Source organism: Meleagris gallopavo, chromosome 9 (genome assembly GCF_000146605.3).
Source record: "Meleagris gallopavo isolate NT-WF06-2002-E0010 breed Aviagen turkey brand Nicholas breeding stock chromosome 9, Turkey_5.1, whole genome shotgun sequence".
NCBI classification, from domain to species: Eukaryota; Metazoa; Chordata; class Aves; order Galliformes; family Phasianidae; genus Meleagris; species Meleagris gallopavo.
In genome coordinates this window covers 14113674-14128924 of record NC_015019.2, presented here as the reverse complement: position 1 = coordinate 14128924, position 15251 = coordinate 14113674, and the positions used below count along the sequence as shown (strand labels likewise).

At 46.4% G+C, this 15251-nt stretch overlaps 1 protein-coding gene across 1 annotated transcript in view; it reads left to right on the top strand.

Moving 5' to 3' along the window:
• Positions 1-14766, top strand: part of GAB3 (GRB2 associated binding protein 3) — a gene marked incomplete at its 5' end in the record, with an annotated part of 54733 nt that extends 39967 nt beyond the window's left edge. Inside the window, 8 exons of the mRNA XM_010715393.2 lie at positions 500-716; positions 1607-2076; positions 4512-4567; positions 5633-5888; positions 6785-6866; positions 8111-8213; positions 9432-9545; positions 10371-14766. Coding sequence (XP_010713695.2) covers positions 500-716; positions 1607-2076; positions 4512-4567; positions 5633-5888; positions 6785-6866; positions 8111-8213; positions 9432-9545; positions 10371-10487 — 1415 coding nt within the window. The remainder of the gene's footprint in view (positions 1-499; positions 717-1606; positions 2077-4511; positions 4568-5632; positions 5889-6784; positions 6867-8110; positions 8214-9431; positions 9546-10370) is intronic.
• Between the last annotated feature and the right edge of the window lie 485 nt (positions 14767-15251).

Genomic DNA, 15251 nt, shown 5'->3' with positions numbered 1-15251 from the left:
GGCTGCTGAAGTCACATTGCTGTGAACACCTGTCTAAAATCATGCAAATGCTTTGTTCAGGAAGCTTGAATTTAAGCATGTGCATTAGTGCTTTGTAACCTGGGGTTCACTGCTATGCCACACCTCCAAGTAAACAGGGGGAAGCAGCAGCAAGCCAGTGCTGATGGGGAAGAAAAAAGATGATTCCCTCCCCACTTTAAAAGGAAAACACCACTTTCTCCTGCTTCTTTTGGCTTAGAGAAGGAAGGTACTTGAAGACCAATGCGGAGATGTCAGTGTCACCTGGTGGGCTGGTTCCTCATTGGTGGCTCTGGGCAGAGGAGTGACCACAAAGCTGAGCTGTGTGTAAGCTCTCGTTGTGCTGAGGGCTGGGTTGACCTGCTGGGGATCTCACATTTTGCAGCACAGTGCAGGACCTGGCCCACAGAGGCATGCTCCCTGTGATCAGATATCACCTCACCCTGCCGCCACTCACCAGGGCTGTTGTTTCCCCTTGCAGGTTCAGTGGAAAGCCTGTCCCACACAACCTCATCCCCACAGCCTTCGCCAGCTGCCTCCACCCACACATCCCGCATCGCCGATCCCTCCTTCTCGGTTGACCACACTGCCACCGATGCTTCTGCTGCAGAGGAGACCCCTAGTGAGTCGGAGTCAGTCTTCCTCCCCGACTACCTCTTCCTCTCCAACTGCGAGTCGGGCAAGCTCAGCCACACCAGGTAACTGGGGTCTGTGCACATGTCAGGTTGCAGCCACCCACTGCCTACCCAGCGATGCTATAGGGGACGAGGGCAAACTGGTCCCTGAGTCCTGAAGCTCCAGGTTGGCTTTTGAGACCAACAGGGGGCCATCAGCCTAATCCAGTTTACAAGGTCTTTTTATAGTGATCACACTATAAAAATATATAGTGAAGGTGAGCACTCAAGCATCATCTGTTGGTCATGGCTCATGCAATCTTCCTCCAAGTGCTCTTTCTGCCTGCTGCTGCCCAGGATGTTCCACAAAGTGCCCCATGCCCCAGCTCAGGGGGCATATTATGGTTGTAGGGAAGGGACAGATTTTGGCTCAAACTGTGCTTTTTGTCATGCAGCATCACTAAGAAGGAAAGAAAGGGTGAAGTCTCAGCAGAATAGTGCTCTCGCTCCTCCCCTTCCTTCTCTGAAAGTTCCTCTGGTTTTTAACTTGGGTTCCTGAAACACAACAGTTGTCTTGCTCTGGGAGCTGCTTCTCCCCTTGCCTGGGAACCAGATCTTGTAGATATAGGTATTTAGTGGATTCTACAGCATAAAGATTGAAGCTTGAGAAGTGGTGGCATGAGTGCTTCTCACGTACACCAAGGGCTTGGTCTCTTCACTGCTGATGCAGGGGATTGAAGGCCTGGGCTGACAGACGAGCATTCTGGGAGGCAGAGATGGGGCATGCACTGGGCAGAGCTCAGGCAGAAAGCAAACAGTATTAAGAGATCAGTGGGCATTTTCCAATTGGGAGTGAAAAGCAGCCCATGGAGCTGCTCCCAATGGATTGCACCCCCAAGTTTTCACATTCACACATTCACTCAGTTGCAAATGGGAGAAAAGGCAATGCTGGTCCTGTTCTGTGCCCCATGCAGGTGTGACAGCTGGTCCAACTCAGATAGATCGCTGGAGCAGACCTCATCAGATGATGTTTTCATCGACTCTCTGCAGTCCCAGCCCTCCTTGTACCTCGTGCAGCCATCCGGCACCATGCACCAGGATGGGGCCCCGCTGGCAAACCCTGCTGTGGTGCCCAGGAGCACGGACATGAGTGGGACAGCCAGCGACTTGTCCTCCTCTCCACTGCTGGGGACACCGCTGACACCAACCTTTCCAATGGAGCAGAGCCAAAGCACACTGCCCTATGGCGTGAGCCAGCTGGATGTGCTCTCCAACACACCCCCGCCACGGCCCCCCAAGCCCACCCACTTCTCGGACAGGCGAGGGGATGAGGCAGGCAGTGGGGTGCTACAGAATGGCCACGCGGGGACCTGCCGTGCTTCAGTGGCACTGGTGCCCAGGAGAATCTCCCTGTCCAGCCTAGACAACATGAGGAACTGGAAAGGTGAGTGCAAAACTGCATCCCAAAGGGCTTGCCCCAAACCAGTTTGCAAGCAGTGTTCTGACCTATCCACCAGTGCGTTCAGTTCTTGTCCCTCTCTCTGCCTCTGAAGGTCAAAATGTGGGCTTGTACAGAAGAAATGTCTTTGTGGCTGTGCTGCCCAGAGTCCTCTTGGTAAAAGCAGCAGTCTTTCCACATGCTTAAAGAACAGGAAGCCAGGGAGGTGCTGGGGGTGGGATGTAATCCTGGCTGAATCAGGGTAATTGTGTCCTTCAGCAAATCCCCTCTGTCCTTGTATTGCTTTCTGGCTAGCCTGAAAACTTACTGCAGAGCTAGACTGCTCAAAGCAAGCTCAGCTTCTAGGTGAGGGGCATTTCACTTGTTCTTAAAATACAGTCATTTCAAAATAATGGTGGGAAATCCAGAACATACAGATGTCAAAGTCCAGCACACACAGTATATGAGAGTTTTATTCTGTGGAGCCACAGAACAAAGAAGAGCAGCTGAAATACCTAGCTGGAAAGCATCACTTATTTTGGAGTGACGTGTCTTTTTGGGTGACAAAGAAAATGCAGGGCTTTTTGGATAAGTGTCCTCCGGCTCCCTGTAGGAATCAGAGTCATTAACTTTGGAAAAGACCACTAGGATCATCTAGTCCAGCACACTCAGTGTCTGGGGCTGTTAGATCTTGCCCTTGAAGCTCAAGCACTAGAGCAAGGAGACCTCTGCCCCAGGCTGTTTATCAATGTACAAACAATTCTTGGAAGGTTTTTGCAGAAACACCCATCAGTGGAAATGCTGTTCTTCATTATCTGTTACGTCTGCTTGCTCTCTGAAAAACATTACTTCTGCTTCCACGCATACACCGCTCTGACACCAGCAGCATGCTTGAGATGGTTAACGTTTCTCTATCACAATTTATGCCAAAATGCAGTTAAGAGGATTAAGTGCCCAAATGTCATGTTCTGCTACCATGCTGCAGGGTTATCTCTGCCTGACAGGGGGCAGCAATGAATTAATAAGTGCTGCTATTTTTTTTCTTCTCCTGAGTGCAGCTGAAACTATTTGAAAGGTTAAATTCTGAAGTAAAATGTGCTTCACAGAGAAAGATCTGAGAAGGAAATAGGGAGAAAGCAGCTGCTCCTTATGGGCTCCTGCAGTTTAGTTCATTTTTTTGCCTTTGGTAACCTGTAAATGCTGAGCTGCTATTAGTCAACCTACTACAAAGGCAGCATGTGCAGGCAAGGCACCTGTGTTGTGGCACCTAATGGTGCCTGAATGCCTTGTTGCCAAAAGAACTAAATACAGTCAGTGTCTGCTGATCCAAATCCATCTGTGCCCACACTGACCCTCCTGCTTAGCACTTCTGCTGCCGTTGGCATTGCCCCACGCCCCACTGCAGTGTAGCACTGATGTCTCCTGGGCCAGGGAAGGGTGCAGGCTCATGATGCTCCTGCCCAGGGACTCTGTAGAGCACAGAAAAACGGTCTTATGCAAAGAAAACCATTTTCCAGAATAGGATGGTAGAGGTATGCATAGATAGAAGTATATATTCCTGTGTGTGCATATGTATATGTATATATTCAAACACATGTGGTAGGTGGGAGTGACAGCAGTTCTATTTCCTCCAAATCTCTCTGTTTCTATTTTCTGTCCTTCTTGAAAACAAAGTGTAACAGTCTTCCATTTTTTAGAGTGAAATCTCACTACACAGAGAAGAAACCTCCCAGCATTTCCCACCACTGATCCTCTATACACTGAATGACATTCTTTTTCACCTTCTCCTTAAAAAGTAAAGTTGACCTACACCAAGACAATCCAGGCAAGGGACACTGTGACCAACAGCCTTCTCTCTGGCTGTTTGTCCTCCACCAGCACGAGGCACGTGCATCACATCAACATTTCTGAGTGGCAAAGATAATTTCTGCCCTATATTATGTTTGTTCACACAGCTTCAGTACAACACATGCTTCCTGGCACCTGATGCCCTAGGCACCTAAGTGGTTTTCTGAACAATAACAAAATAATCTTCCATCCAGTCCCTTTTGTTATAATGACTGTTATATGATAGATGGGCAATAGAGGGACTAGAGCAGGCGCTGAATTTAAGCATTGGTCTGTTTGGTTGCTTGCTCTGCACACCAGTCTTTCTGCCCAGCAAAATGCTTGTGTCTATGGGAACATCATTTACAGCAGAATTACATGTGAGTAATTTCCTTGGTTTCATCATGCTTAAAGCAGCTGTAATTGTTCTTGAAACATTACCAAGTTAGTCCTGCTCCTACATATCATTGGATTTCCTTGTTTAGGGTAAATAGCAGGAGTTCTGCAATCTCTGTGTAGCCGTGGTTATTTTAAAGCCATATGCTTTATTCTGGAATGATCTCCATGAGGTTGCTCTGGCTTGGCACATTTTTAATCACTTTTTTTCCTTGCAGCAGACATGGAAGGCAGTTCTTTAAGAAGTCGAGACAAGAGACTTAGCTTGAATTTGGTAAGTACTCTGCATAAATTTAAACACAGGAGCATGATAAACTTCCAAATGTGAGTTATTTCACATCCTGATAGACAGTCACTTCTCTCCTGCGCTCAGCAAAAGAATTTAAAAAATGGAGGAAGCCCTTGGCTTTGGACAATTTCTGTGTCACTTCTTTGTGGCCAAGGAGAGGGGAAGGTCACAACATGGAGAACCTGCTTTTAAAGCAAAGGCAGGTCTGCTGTGAAGGACAGCGATAACTCTAGAATAAACTCGTTGACCACAAGCATCTGAGAACGCTGCTTCTCTCTTGACAAAAAGAGGTCTAAAGAAGCCTACCACTTCCTGATCCCGTGGAACATCTCTTCTCAGGACATAGGGAAGTCTGTGCCACAAAGCCCCTGTGATTCAGAGCTTTGCCAGCCCAAAGCTCCTACCTCAGCTTTTAACAGATGTGGGTTATGTGTAGCACCATGAGGCATCATGGAGCCAACCTTCTGCCTGGCATTGAACACTGTTTTCTGAGTGGGAGTTCCTTTGCTGCTCATCTGCAAGCCCTAGTGGTGTGCAGCTGATGCCTACCTCCCCTTTGAAAGCTTGCAGGATTGATGATCCTCTCTTCTCAATGCTCAGCCAGCACCAGTCTGTATGAAATGAATCTCTAGTGTTTGTTCCCAGCTGTCAAAAATAGCTTGTATGTCTGTGCATCTACTCTCTTAGCTCCTACGTTTGCAAAAATCTAGTTGATCAGGTGTTCTCCTTTTGGATGTTTTCATATAAAAGGGCCTCCTTCATGTCATAGGACAGATTTGCTGCTGGAGAAGGCAAATGCAACCTTGCTGAAGTCAGAGTATTGAACCTACTGAAGTTACCCATAAATTTGGTTTTACTTTCCAGCAGTGAGTGGCTGAGATCAGCTGTGGCACGAGCTCCACATCTGGCATGAGCATCTGAACATGTGTGTTTCTCCTGTCCTTCCAGCTCACACTTCTTGCTGAGGTCTCATCAAGACCTCTCAGTTTGCTCAGAGGAAGCTGTTTGTTCACCACCATCTCTCTCTCCTTTCCTCCCTCACCACTGAAGCCCTGCCCCTTCTCCCCACTCTACTCAACGGCTGTGGATGGAGCAGAAGACAACTACGTGCCCATGCGCCCCAGCACCTCTCCCTCAGCACCTGGCTCCGACTGCTCCCCTGATGGCTACATCCCCATGAGCCCCAGCTCAGCAACCTTCACCTTCCCTGTAGTCAACACTGAAAAAGTCACCAGCCCCTTACCTGAGCTGCCCTCCGACCTGGAGCCGCCCCCGGTGAACCGAGACCTCAAGCCTCGCAGGAAATGTAAGGCCAGACTTAAAGAGCAACCAGTAGGCAAGTGCCCTGATAGAGGGGACACAGGTGGCCTCCTCTGGGAGTGGCCCTGGTACGTTTCATATGTCTTAGTATAGTGCAGGAGTGTGGATCAACTCTGCAAATGGCCACATGGGTGTAGTTTGGGAGACAGGAGGCTAAACCCTGCGTCCTTCTGTTTCACCAGCTCCCCTGCCCCCCAGAAACAGGACGGCCAAGCACTCAAATCCCCACGCCTGATGTGGACTTTTGGTTAAATCTTCCTTAAATTTTCCTTCCTGCCTCATGGCACTTCCAAAATTTGAGTTGCATTTTCAGAGGATATACTGGGGACAAAATTTAGCTCTGCAGAGAAGAAATTGCTGAAGCCAAGCCTGTATTTAAGCACTTTGGGCTACAGAGCCACAGAGCTACTCAGAAATTTGTTGAAGAAATGCTACGTGAAGCAGGGAGAGAAATTTAGAGCACTGCCAGAAAGCAGAGCAAGCTCAGCTTCTTTCTTAGAGGGTTTTGAGAACTGAGTGTAAAAGTTACCCTAGTGTGAGGTGTGGTCCTCTCCATATGTAGCACCTTTGGGTTTAGAAGAGAGCCCAGAGCCTTGACCTGAAGGTGAAGTGGGCTCTCCTTGCTGAGGCATGGAGGGGTCTTGTAGGGCATTTGTTTTCCTACTGCCTGTTGTATTTATTCTGTTGGTTTTGGACTAATGAGGGACTTTGCTTTCTTGCACTGACTGAAGCAGTCACCTGTTACTGATTTCTATCAATTAAGTTTTGTGAAATACTCTGTTAGTTTCTTACTGTTATTAAAAATTTGCATTTTCCTAATCAACCCATGCTTTTCGTGAGTCTTGCTCTTGCAAATGTAGCTCCTTTTGTATCTCTTTGTAGCACGGCCACCTCCTTTGGACTTGAGAAACCTCTCCACAATCCGAGAGCATGCTGCTGTGACCAGGATGTGGACTGTGCCTTAGTAAGTCAACATGAAACCCACTGTTCCAGTCTTTCAAGCATTAACATTGTGGAATGGAATTAAAAATAATTGATCACATTCCTTGTGATACAGTTTCCGGGCAAAGTCTACAAACCAGAATTTCACAGGGTTCCTTGCAACATCCCAGGCTTTTGCTGTCTCTAAAAGTCAATGCTCCCTGTCAAGACAGGTAGCTCCAGTGAGCTGAGCATCATGTACTGCTCCCAGGAGGAGGGATGTGGGTTGGGTGTCTTGCAGATTAGTGTTTGCTCAAAACTCATTGTCTTTTGAAGGTTCCTTTTGAAAAGACCAGAGCTAACCTGTGCTCTGGAGTGCTTGTTGTGATGGCTAAACTTCAACTTCAGGGAATTCATGAGCTGGGGAAGTCACAGTGAGATGCCTGGGGGAAAGCCTGGCCGTACTAATCCCTCTCCCAGCCCAACCCTTGAAAGCTGGTAACCCCTCAGCTGCCTGTCACAGGCTGTCTGAGGGAGAACCAGTAGCCTCCCTTCCCAGCATCCCTGCCAGAGTGCCACAGTTAATGAGTGCTGACACAGTGCAGAGTCCTGAAGGATAATGAGCTCAGAGGGAGTTTGCATGTTTCGCATTAACAAAACTAGAAAAGGACTATGTCCGGAACTAATAAAGCAGAAGGAATTACACTGTTCATGCTGCACGAAGTAGCCATCCAATTTCCTAGTAACTAACCCCATTGTGCCAGCCTGCAATAATTCACTCATGATATACCTCTGACAGCAATGTTAGTGAAGAGATTTCCCTGAACAAGGGCTGAGTTGCAGCCATCTCTACACACAGACAGCATGTGTTTACATGGTGTTCAAAGCCAGCCAAGTCCCTCTGCATTCCCCTCCAGTAGCTAATTAATTTGTGTTAATCTCCAAGAATCGGGTACCCACACAACAAACTGCCCCACTGGCACTTGTTACTCAAACGAGCGTTCTCTGTTTGTGCCCCTTGATGGAGGATGGCTACAACATTTTATGCTTTCTGTCATAGCAGAGATGGTAAATGTTCATAAAAAAATAAATAAAATAAAATCAACTAAGACACTTACAAGATTATAACACTTTTTCCTGAACTAAGGAATATTTTTGGATATCCCTTCCATAAAGGCTGCAGCATTAGTGTGAGTTTATTCACCATATGGACTGTGTCAGGCTTTGGCTTCATTTCAGAGCATCTGTAAGATGCTTCCTTAACCTCTCCTGTGTTTTTCTTCATAGCAATCGAATGAGCTTTATCTCACCAGAAAGAGACGGTATTAATTCAGCAAGAATATTTGCCAATTCAGTTTCCGGAGAAGAGGAAGAAAGTTACATTCATATGGTAATCTTCATTTTCACACAGCCATCCTTTGCTTTATTCTGTTCTGTCACATTGATAGAGAATGTAGAAGTTTGTTTTCTAAGAAAAAAATGTTGAGGAGGTTTGTCCTTTGCCTTCTGTTTTAACAAAAATGATGAAAAGGTTTTAAACCAAAGACAGTGGGACCAATTTACAGAGAGATAAGGGGAGCCCTTCTTCTGCTCTGCAGAACTCAGCTGTTCGCCCACGAATGTTGCTGAGCAGTTCCAAGAGATCACAGGGATCAGCCATATTTACATGAGAACTCATTAAGGCAAAGGCAAATTAAATCTTTTCGCCTTTCAAAAGTATGCCCTGCAAAATCTCCAAGGAAATGACAGAAAGCCGTTAGGGCACTTCCTAAAGAAACACACCAAATATTGTGCAGAAACAGAACGCCCATTACAGTCTCCTATTGCTTCTGCTTTGGCTGGTGGCACTAACCCCACTTCCCATCCCACGAGAGAAGAACATCTGGCTTTGTGGCTTCCTTTTCTTCATTCACTCTCTAGCCATATCTTGCAAAAGACCAGAAACTCGGTTTCCTTTGAGTTTTGGGTAGAAATTCATCTCAAATCCCTCATTCTGAGCCACTGTCTACACATTTGGCTCCAGAGCTGAAGCCCAACAGCAAAGGCTATTCAAATACATTGCAAAACTGACCACAGAATCCATAAACAGTCATCTCAAATTTTAAACCACATCTTTACTAGATCACAACCTGCTCAAAAGCTCCAGGTATAACTGCTGCCCTTTTGATTTTTCCAGTCAGTTAAAACTCTCCACGTGTTTGCGATCTTCTGTTCATTCCCTGACATTCTCAGTTGCTAGATTTGGAAGAGTTACCCCCACAGTGGTTCAGCTGGCACCCCTGCAAATCTGAACCTTCCAGGGTCTTGGGGTGAGAAGCTGAGCTCCTTCCTGAGAATACTGTCTAAATCAGAATGAGATTCAGCATGATTTGCTTGCTTTGCTATAATTACCAGGAGGAAAAGGCACTCTCCATTCCCTTATGGCATGTGACAGCTAATCAGCACTACCCTACAGTTAGTCACCAGATGCACTTTTGGCACAGACTGCCCTGTGGGTGCTGGCTGTCCTCATTTGTGCTGTCAAGAGAGTCTCTGCTTCCAAGGCTGTCCTGCTTCCTCCTGGGATCATATTTTAAGAACATTAAAAGTTTCTCTTCTTTCCTGACAGGAGCACAGACAGGCAACATCTCCATACAGTGGTGCTTTTCCATGGACAAGGAAATCTAACCTTGATTACTTAGCATTGGATTTTAATTCTGCTTCCCCATCCCCTGTACAGAAGGTATGAGTCCCCTGTGAAGAACCCCAAACCTCCTCACTCTGTATCTACTGGGAGGAAAACAAGATCCAGAGCCTGCTAGGTGCCCTAGGGATGTGCAACCCTGAGGGCTTGTGGGCAAGTTTGTTTGGTGCTTGCAGGATCTCTGCATGCTCTCCCATTTTCACTGTGCCTCCACAAACCCTTTCCTGCTAGTTTTCCCCCAAATCTCTTTGCAGTAACAAGTTTACAGCCCACGATATATTCACCAGGTAAAACTGTACCATCTCTCGTAACACAGCAAAATGTGCATCCTTACTCTTGCATCTCCAAAAACATTACAATTTCTTTAGCAATGCTGAGAAAATGCAGTCCTTGTTCCAGAGAGCTTACAGCCTGCCCAGGTGGTGAACAGGTACCACTGCAAGCAAAGCATACTGTGTGTTTGGGAAGTTTTGTGTCCCATAGGCCATTTTCCCTGTCAACTAGCACTGCTGGACGCAAAAGACTTAGGACACCGAAGCCTTTTTAAATGAAAACCATCCCTCTGGTTAGAGTGCAGGCAGGTTATCCCAGCAGCAGGACTGCTCGCTTGACGAGGATGGTAATCTGTATGGAAATAGCCAGGACAGCCATTTTCCTCACTCACATGCTGGGCTGAGCGATGGGCTGGTGGATGGTTGACTTAGCTCAGGCAGGCTGCAAAGCAACGCTTCTGTCAGCTGATGTCACTGCAAGCTTCAGGGTGAAGCGAGGCAAACAGAATAAGGGATAGCAGAAAATCGAGCCAGGTTTCGCTAACATCTTGCCCTGAAATGAATGTAATGTTTTTTCCCTCGTCTCTCACAGAAACCGTTTCTTTCTGAGGAGCAGAGAGTGGACTATGTCCAGGTAGATGAACAGAAGACTCAGGCTTTACAGAACACTAAGCAGGAATGGACAGATGAGAGGCAGTCAAAAGTTTAAAGGAAGAAGATTGGGATCTGGAGGAGGTTTTTTTTTGCACTGGAACCATGATGTCAATGAAGCAGCTATCACAGAGTTCAAAGGCAGAGAGAGTGAAGAAGCTGCAAGATGCTTGCAGTCTCCAGAGGAGTGGCATTTTTACTGGAAACCTTTGATTTCATTTGGAAATAGTATGTTAAATGAGTGAGTGCTTCACTGATGATTGAAGTAATGCATTACTCTTATTACTGCCCTTACTGGTAAGCTACATGGTACCATTTCTGGCATGACTTTGGGACAAGTCAGACACTTAATGTTAACAAATCCACTACAAGTTGCATTAATCTAGTCAGTCCTGTCTTTTCCCTCTGTTGTATAATTCCTAGTTGCTAAAGCTATTTTTTTATATTCCTTACAAACACTGTGGGTGCTCAGGCTGCCTGTGGCAGCAAGCATCTGACAGATATTGATGACTAATCAACTAAGGGCTAAAATACTGAAACAGTAAAAAGAACTTTTTAAATGCATAGCGCTCAAGCAAAGAGAATTTCGGAAAATATTTTTCCCCTGCGTTTAAAAGATCTGACTCTGAGCTGTCAGAAGTTCAAAACAGGACTATGTACTGATGGGTCTGGGACGTGTGGGCATTGACCCTCTGGTTGATGACCATCGTGTTAAGTTTCTCTCTACTGTGGTTTATTCTTGTCACCTCTCACTCCGATTACTACTGATGTTTTCTCCATGTCTTGAGGAGTGTCCTCAGCACAGCACAGCTGCTCCTCTAGCAGGAGACTGCTGACACGCAGCTCTCAGCTGGCTGAAAAATAGAAAGGGAAGCTGTGAGCCTGTTTCTGCAAGTCTTGGGAGACCTGGCAAAGGATCAAGAATGCTTTCATTCAAACTGCAGAAGAAATGCAATTGGAATTGCTGGTAGCAATTGTCAAACTGATTGTTTCATCAGACTCACCCCAAAAAATGGAAAATGAAGAAATGCAGCGTGGTCTGTGAGAGGCTAGCAGGCCTGTCAAAAGGAAACAAAAAGCAACGGCATGAGAACCTCTGGGTTCAGGAAGCTTATCTACCTTGGGTCTTGTTAGGGACACTATCTCAGGATCATATATGTGTATAGTTTGACATATTTAACTTCAAAAGTTTGGCTGCATACTATTTTAAGATGGCATACAGTCACTGCAGAACTGGCAGTTTGCAGTGCAGTGACCCACACCGTATTTGATCTTTGCTCATGCAGGTAAGTTCCACTGGCCATAGATGCCTGATCCTGCCAGCATGGAAGATATCTTCTTTGACAAAGCCAAGTCACTGGCCCCCTCGTGTGCCTGTTGTAACGCATTATCGTCAGACCTACTCAAAATGCTGAGTGACCAAGCAGCGGCCATGGAAACATCATCGCAGACATCGATGGCACTGAAGGTCCCTCCTTACTGCTCTCCCTCCAGCCCCTGGGCTCACCAGTGGGCTGAGTTGCATGTCCTGCAGGAAAGGGCTACCTCAAAAGCAGAAATGCTGCTTTCCTCCTACCTCAAGACAGCTGAAGTGCTAGCAAGTCTTGCTGTTCACTTAGATCAAATGCAGAGTTGGGTACCTGAGTAACACCCTGCAAGAGCAGTAAGATTTTCCAGCACCTCTGCTGACCCTGAGGCAAACTGGGCAGCTGGCCTCATAGGCAGAAATTGTCCTGGGTTAGAGATGCTTAGAAAATTGGATTTATGCTGCAGGATGTTCCCTCTTCTCCACCCAAAGCTCTAAAATGAAAGTTGATGTCCGGACAAGTTTCGCAAAGAATCCAGGCTTTTCAGCATAAGATCTGGTGTGAAATTTAGTTTCTGAACCCTCTTTTTTTTTTTGTCCTAGACTAAACCCGATGTAGGCAAGTGCTGCACAGCCCTGCCCCAAGTGGGGCTGTGGGAGAGGGGAGCTGGACTGTGGGGATCCGCACCTCCGGGGGATGCAAGAAAGTGCAGCTCACAGGGCCATGCTCACAAGGACTTTGGCCTTTCTGCTCACACAAATTGCTGTCATAAAGCGTACAAATAATAAAATGTCACTGAGAGCTTGCAAGGTATGCTGCAGTACAGAGTTAACACTCAGATGAGGTGTGTATTGTGGTAGGGGACCATCACACTGAGGAGCCTTGTGAAGTACAGAAAGCATCTGTAAAGGGCAAGATTAATTATACTATGCTTCTGCAGAGCCCAAATTGTGAAGCAATGGCATGCTAGCCTCTGATTCAGACTGCAGTAGTGTGCAAATCAGCTCATGTTCTACTGGAGCATTTCTTTTCATGCTGTCAGAAAATCTTCTGAAGTGGAAAAATACCAAGCTATTGAGGACAACTGACATGTTTGTTATTGTGGTTTGTTGTAAAACTGTTTAAACTTGGACAAAACTTGGCTACTGGGTCAATCAGAGAGAGCAAGTACTTCTGGTTTTGTTTTCTTAAAAAGACATAAAAGGTCAGCTTGGATGTAGCTGTCCTTCAGTCAGTCCCCCCTTAAACTTCTGCATGTCTCCTTTCTGCTCCCGGAGCTGTCTTGTCCCCATCAGACATAGCTTACTGGTTCCTAACTTTCACTTTTAAACTCAAAGTTAAGTTTGGGGTTATGTTCAGGCTTCTCATTTAAGGTCCGACTGCTCCAGAGTCCACGAGATGCATTCTTGTGCAAGTACAGTATACTAAACAGGTGCAATTAAAAAAAATTACAGAAGTTTAAAAGCAGAACAGTCCTCCCCAAAGTCTTTTTTTTTTTCTCCCATGTAGTCAAATTCTGCAGTAATCCAAAGAAGGCAAAGAAAAGGAGAATGGCGTGAGGATGACAAAAACCAACTCTTCTGCAGTCACTCCCATCACTGGGGACAGACTGAAATGAAGCAGCAGCCCTGCTGTGGTCTGTCAGTGATGGACCTGGTGGCTGCTGGCAGCCTCCCTACAACCTGCTGGCAGGAGGGGAGGTGCTGGAGGGAAAAGGAGCCAATGCTTGGTTCATTCTGCTCCCTGGCCAAAGGCAACAGAAAAACTGTGAAAGCACCTGGGAACTGAATCAGCCTTTGACGTGTCATGTCTGAAAATGCAGTACAGGCAGGAGGCCAGGCATACTCCTTGTAGCATCTTCTGTTTGCTGTAGGGCATTATTTTGTTATTTGTCTGTATTTCTTGGAAGATATCAGGGGAGCTGGTGCAGAGGGAAGCTCTGCACCTTGATGAGCATGGGACAGCTGGCAGCCCCTTGTGAAGCTCCTGTCCCCTGGGGACTCGGCATTGCCCAGCTCAGGACCTGTAGTGCCTTCTCCAGCATCCCTGGGGGTTCTCATTCAAAGTGGAGAGGAGCATTAAGCGGGCAGAGTGAGCTCTGTTTACTTAGCAGTGTTGCTCCATGGAGCTTGCAGATGCAGCTGATCGCATGACAAAGGAGGACAGCAAGCTGAGCAGTGTCATTGCCTGTGGCCAGTGGGCACAAAAACACCTACCTGAAATAAATCCTGCAGAATCATAAAGAGATTAATCTGTTCTGAACTTCTTTCCTGAAGACAGCAGGAGTGTTTATTGGGAGTTGCACTCATTCCCAAGGCCTTTACTCGATTAGGAATTAATATAGCAGTTCTTCAGTCATTCAGTGATCACGCAATGAGCAAAGAGCGTAGCAGGATCCAGGACTCTTTGCTTTTCGGACTGAACTGTGTTTTACATTTATAACTCCTTATTACAGGAGATGGCATTAAGTACCTTACTGTCGGATAGGAACACTTTACCTGAGAATGCTTACAGCCATTGAATTCGAGCCAGGTGGTTCCCACCAGCTCACTTTGCCAAGGGCAGAGCCCGCGATCCTCTGTCCCACTGATTGCATCGTAGGTGTGGGTTTGAGAGTTGCATTAATTTGCATTAACTTTATGTGATTCAGTGGTTTAGTAATTCAAAGACCATCAGATGCTGTGATGAGAGTGAAGCACAGGGCAATGCCTTTCCTTTGTTCCCTTGTTCCGCAAAAATTGCTCAGGTTAAAAAAAAAAAGAAAACCACCAAAATAGCAGACTTTTGTCGTTTCAAAGCCAGAATATTTTTGTTCAAATAAAACTTACATCTCGTGCAAATGAAGCATTACACTTTTTTGTGTCTGTAAATCTGTGGGGAAGCATTAAGCAGTCATCACTGTTGCCAGGGGGAAAGCCATTGACAGAGGGGAGGAGCTCTCCCTTCTTGACGTTTCGTTGTGGTATTTGTTGTATATATTTGCACATTCAACCGTGTATCCTTTTTTCTAATAAATTAATATAAAATGTAGCTGTGATCTTTAATTATTTTGATAAACAACAGGAAACTTACCACATTTTTCATTTCATTTTCCATTTTCAGTCCCTTATTAAGCTGTGACTTGTTTGGATATAATGAGGATGCTCTTGGGTTTCTCATGCCTCACTGCAAACTACTTTGGTGATTTTACAAAGTGCATTTTGTGGGGAAGAGACCAACCCAGGACCAGCACCAGCAGCAGAATGCCTCAGGGTCTGTGGAGCCGTAGCCTTCTGCCACCAAGTAATACAGGCTGGTTTTTGATGGCTCTTAAGATCTGTATTTCTCCATCAAACAGCACGTGGAGCTCCTCTCCTGGCTGCTTTGGGCAGCCAGCACAGAGGGACATGGCTGTTACACAATGACAGCAGTGCCTGGGGTGGTGGCAGCAGCACCTCCAGCGTTCGTTCCTTATGAGCTGCCTGCCAGGGACTCAGCTCCATCTGCACTCCTGTACTGCCCTTGCTCTGCCAAGG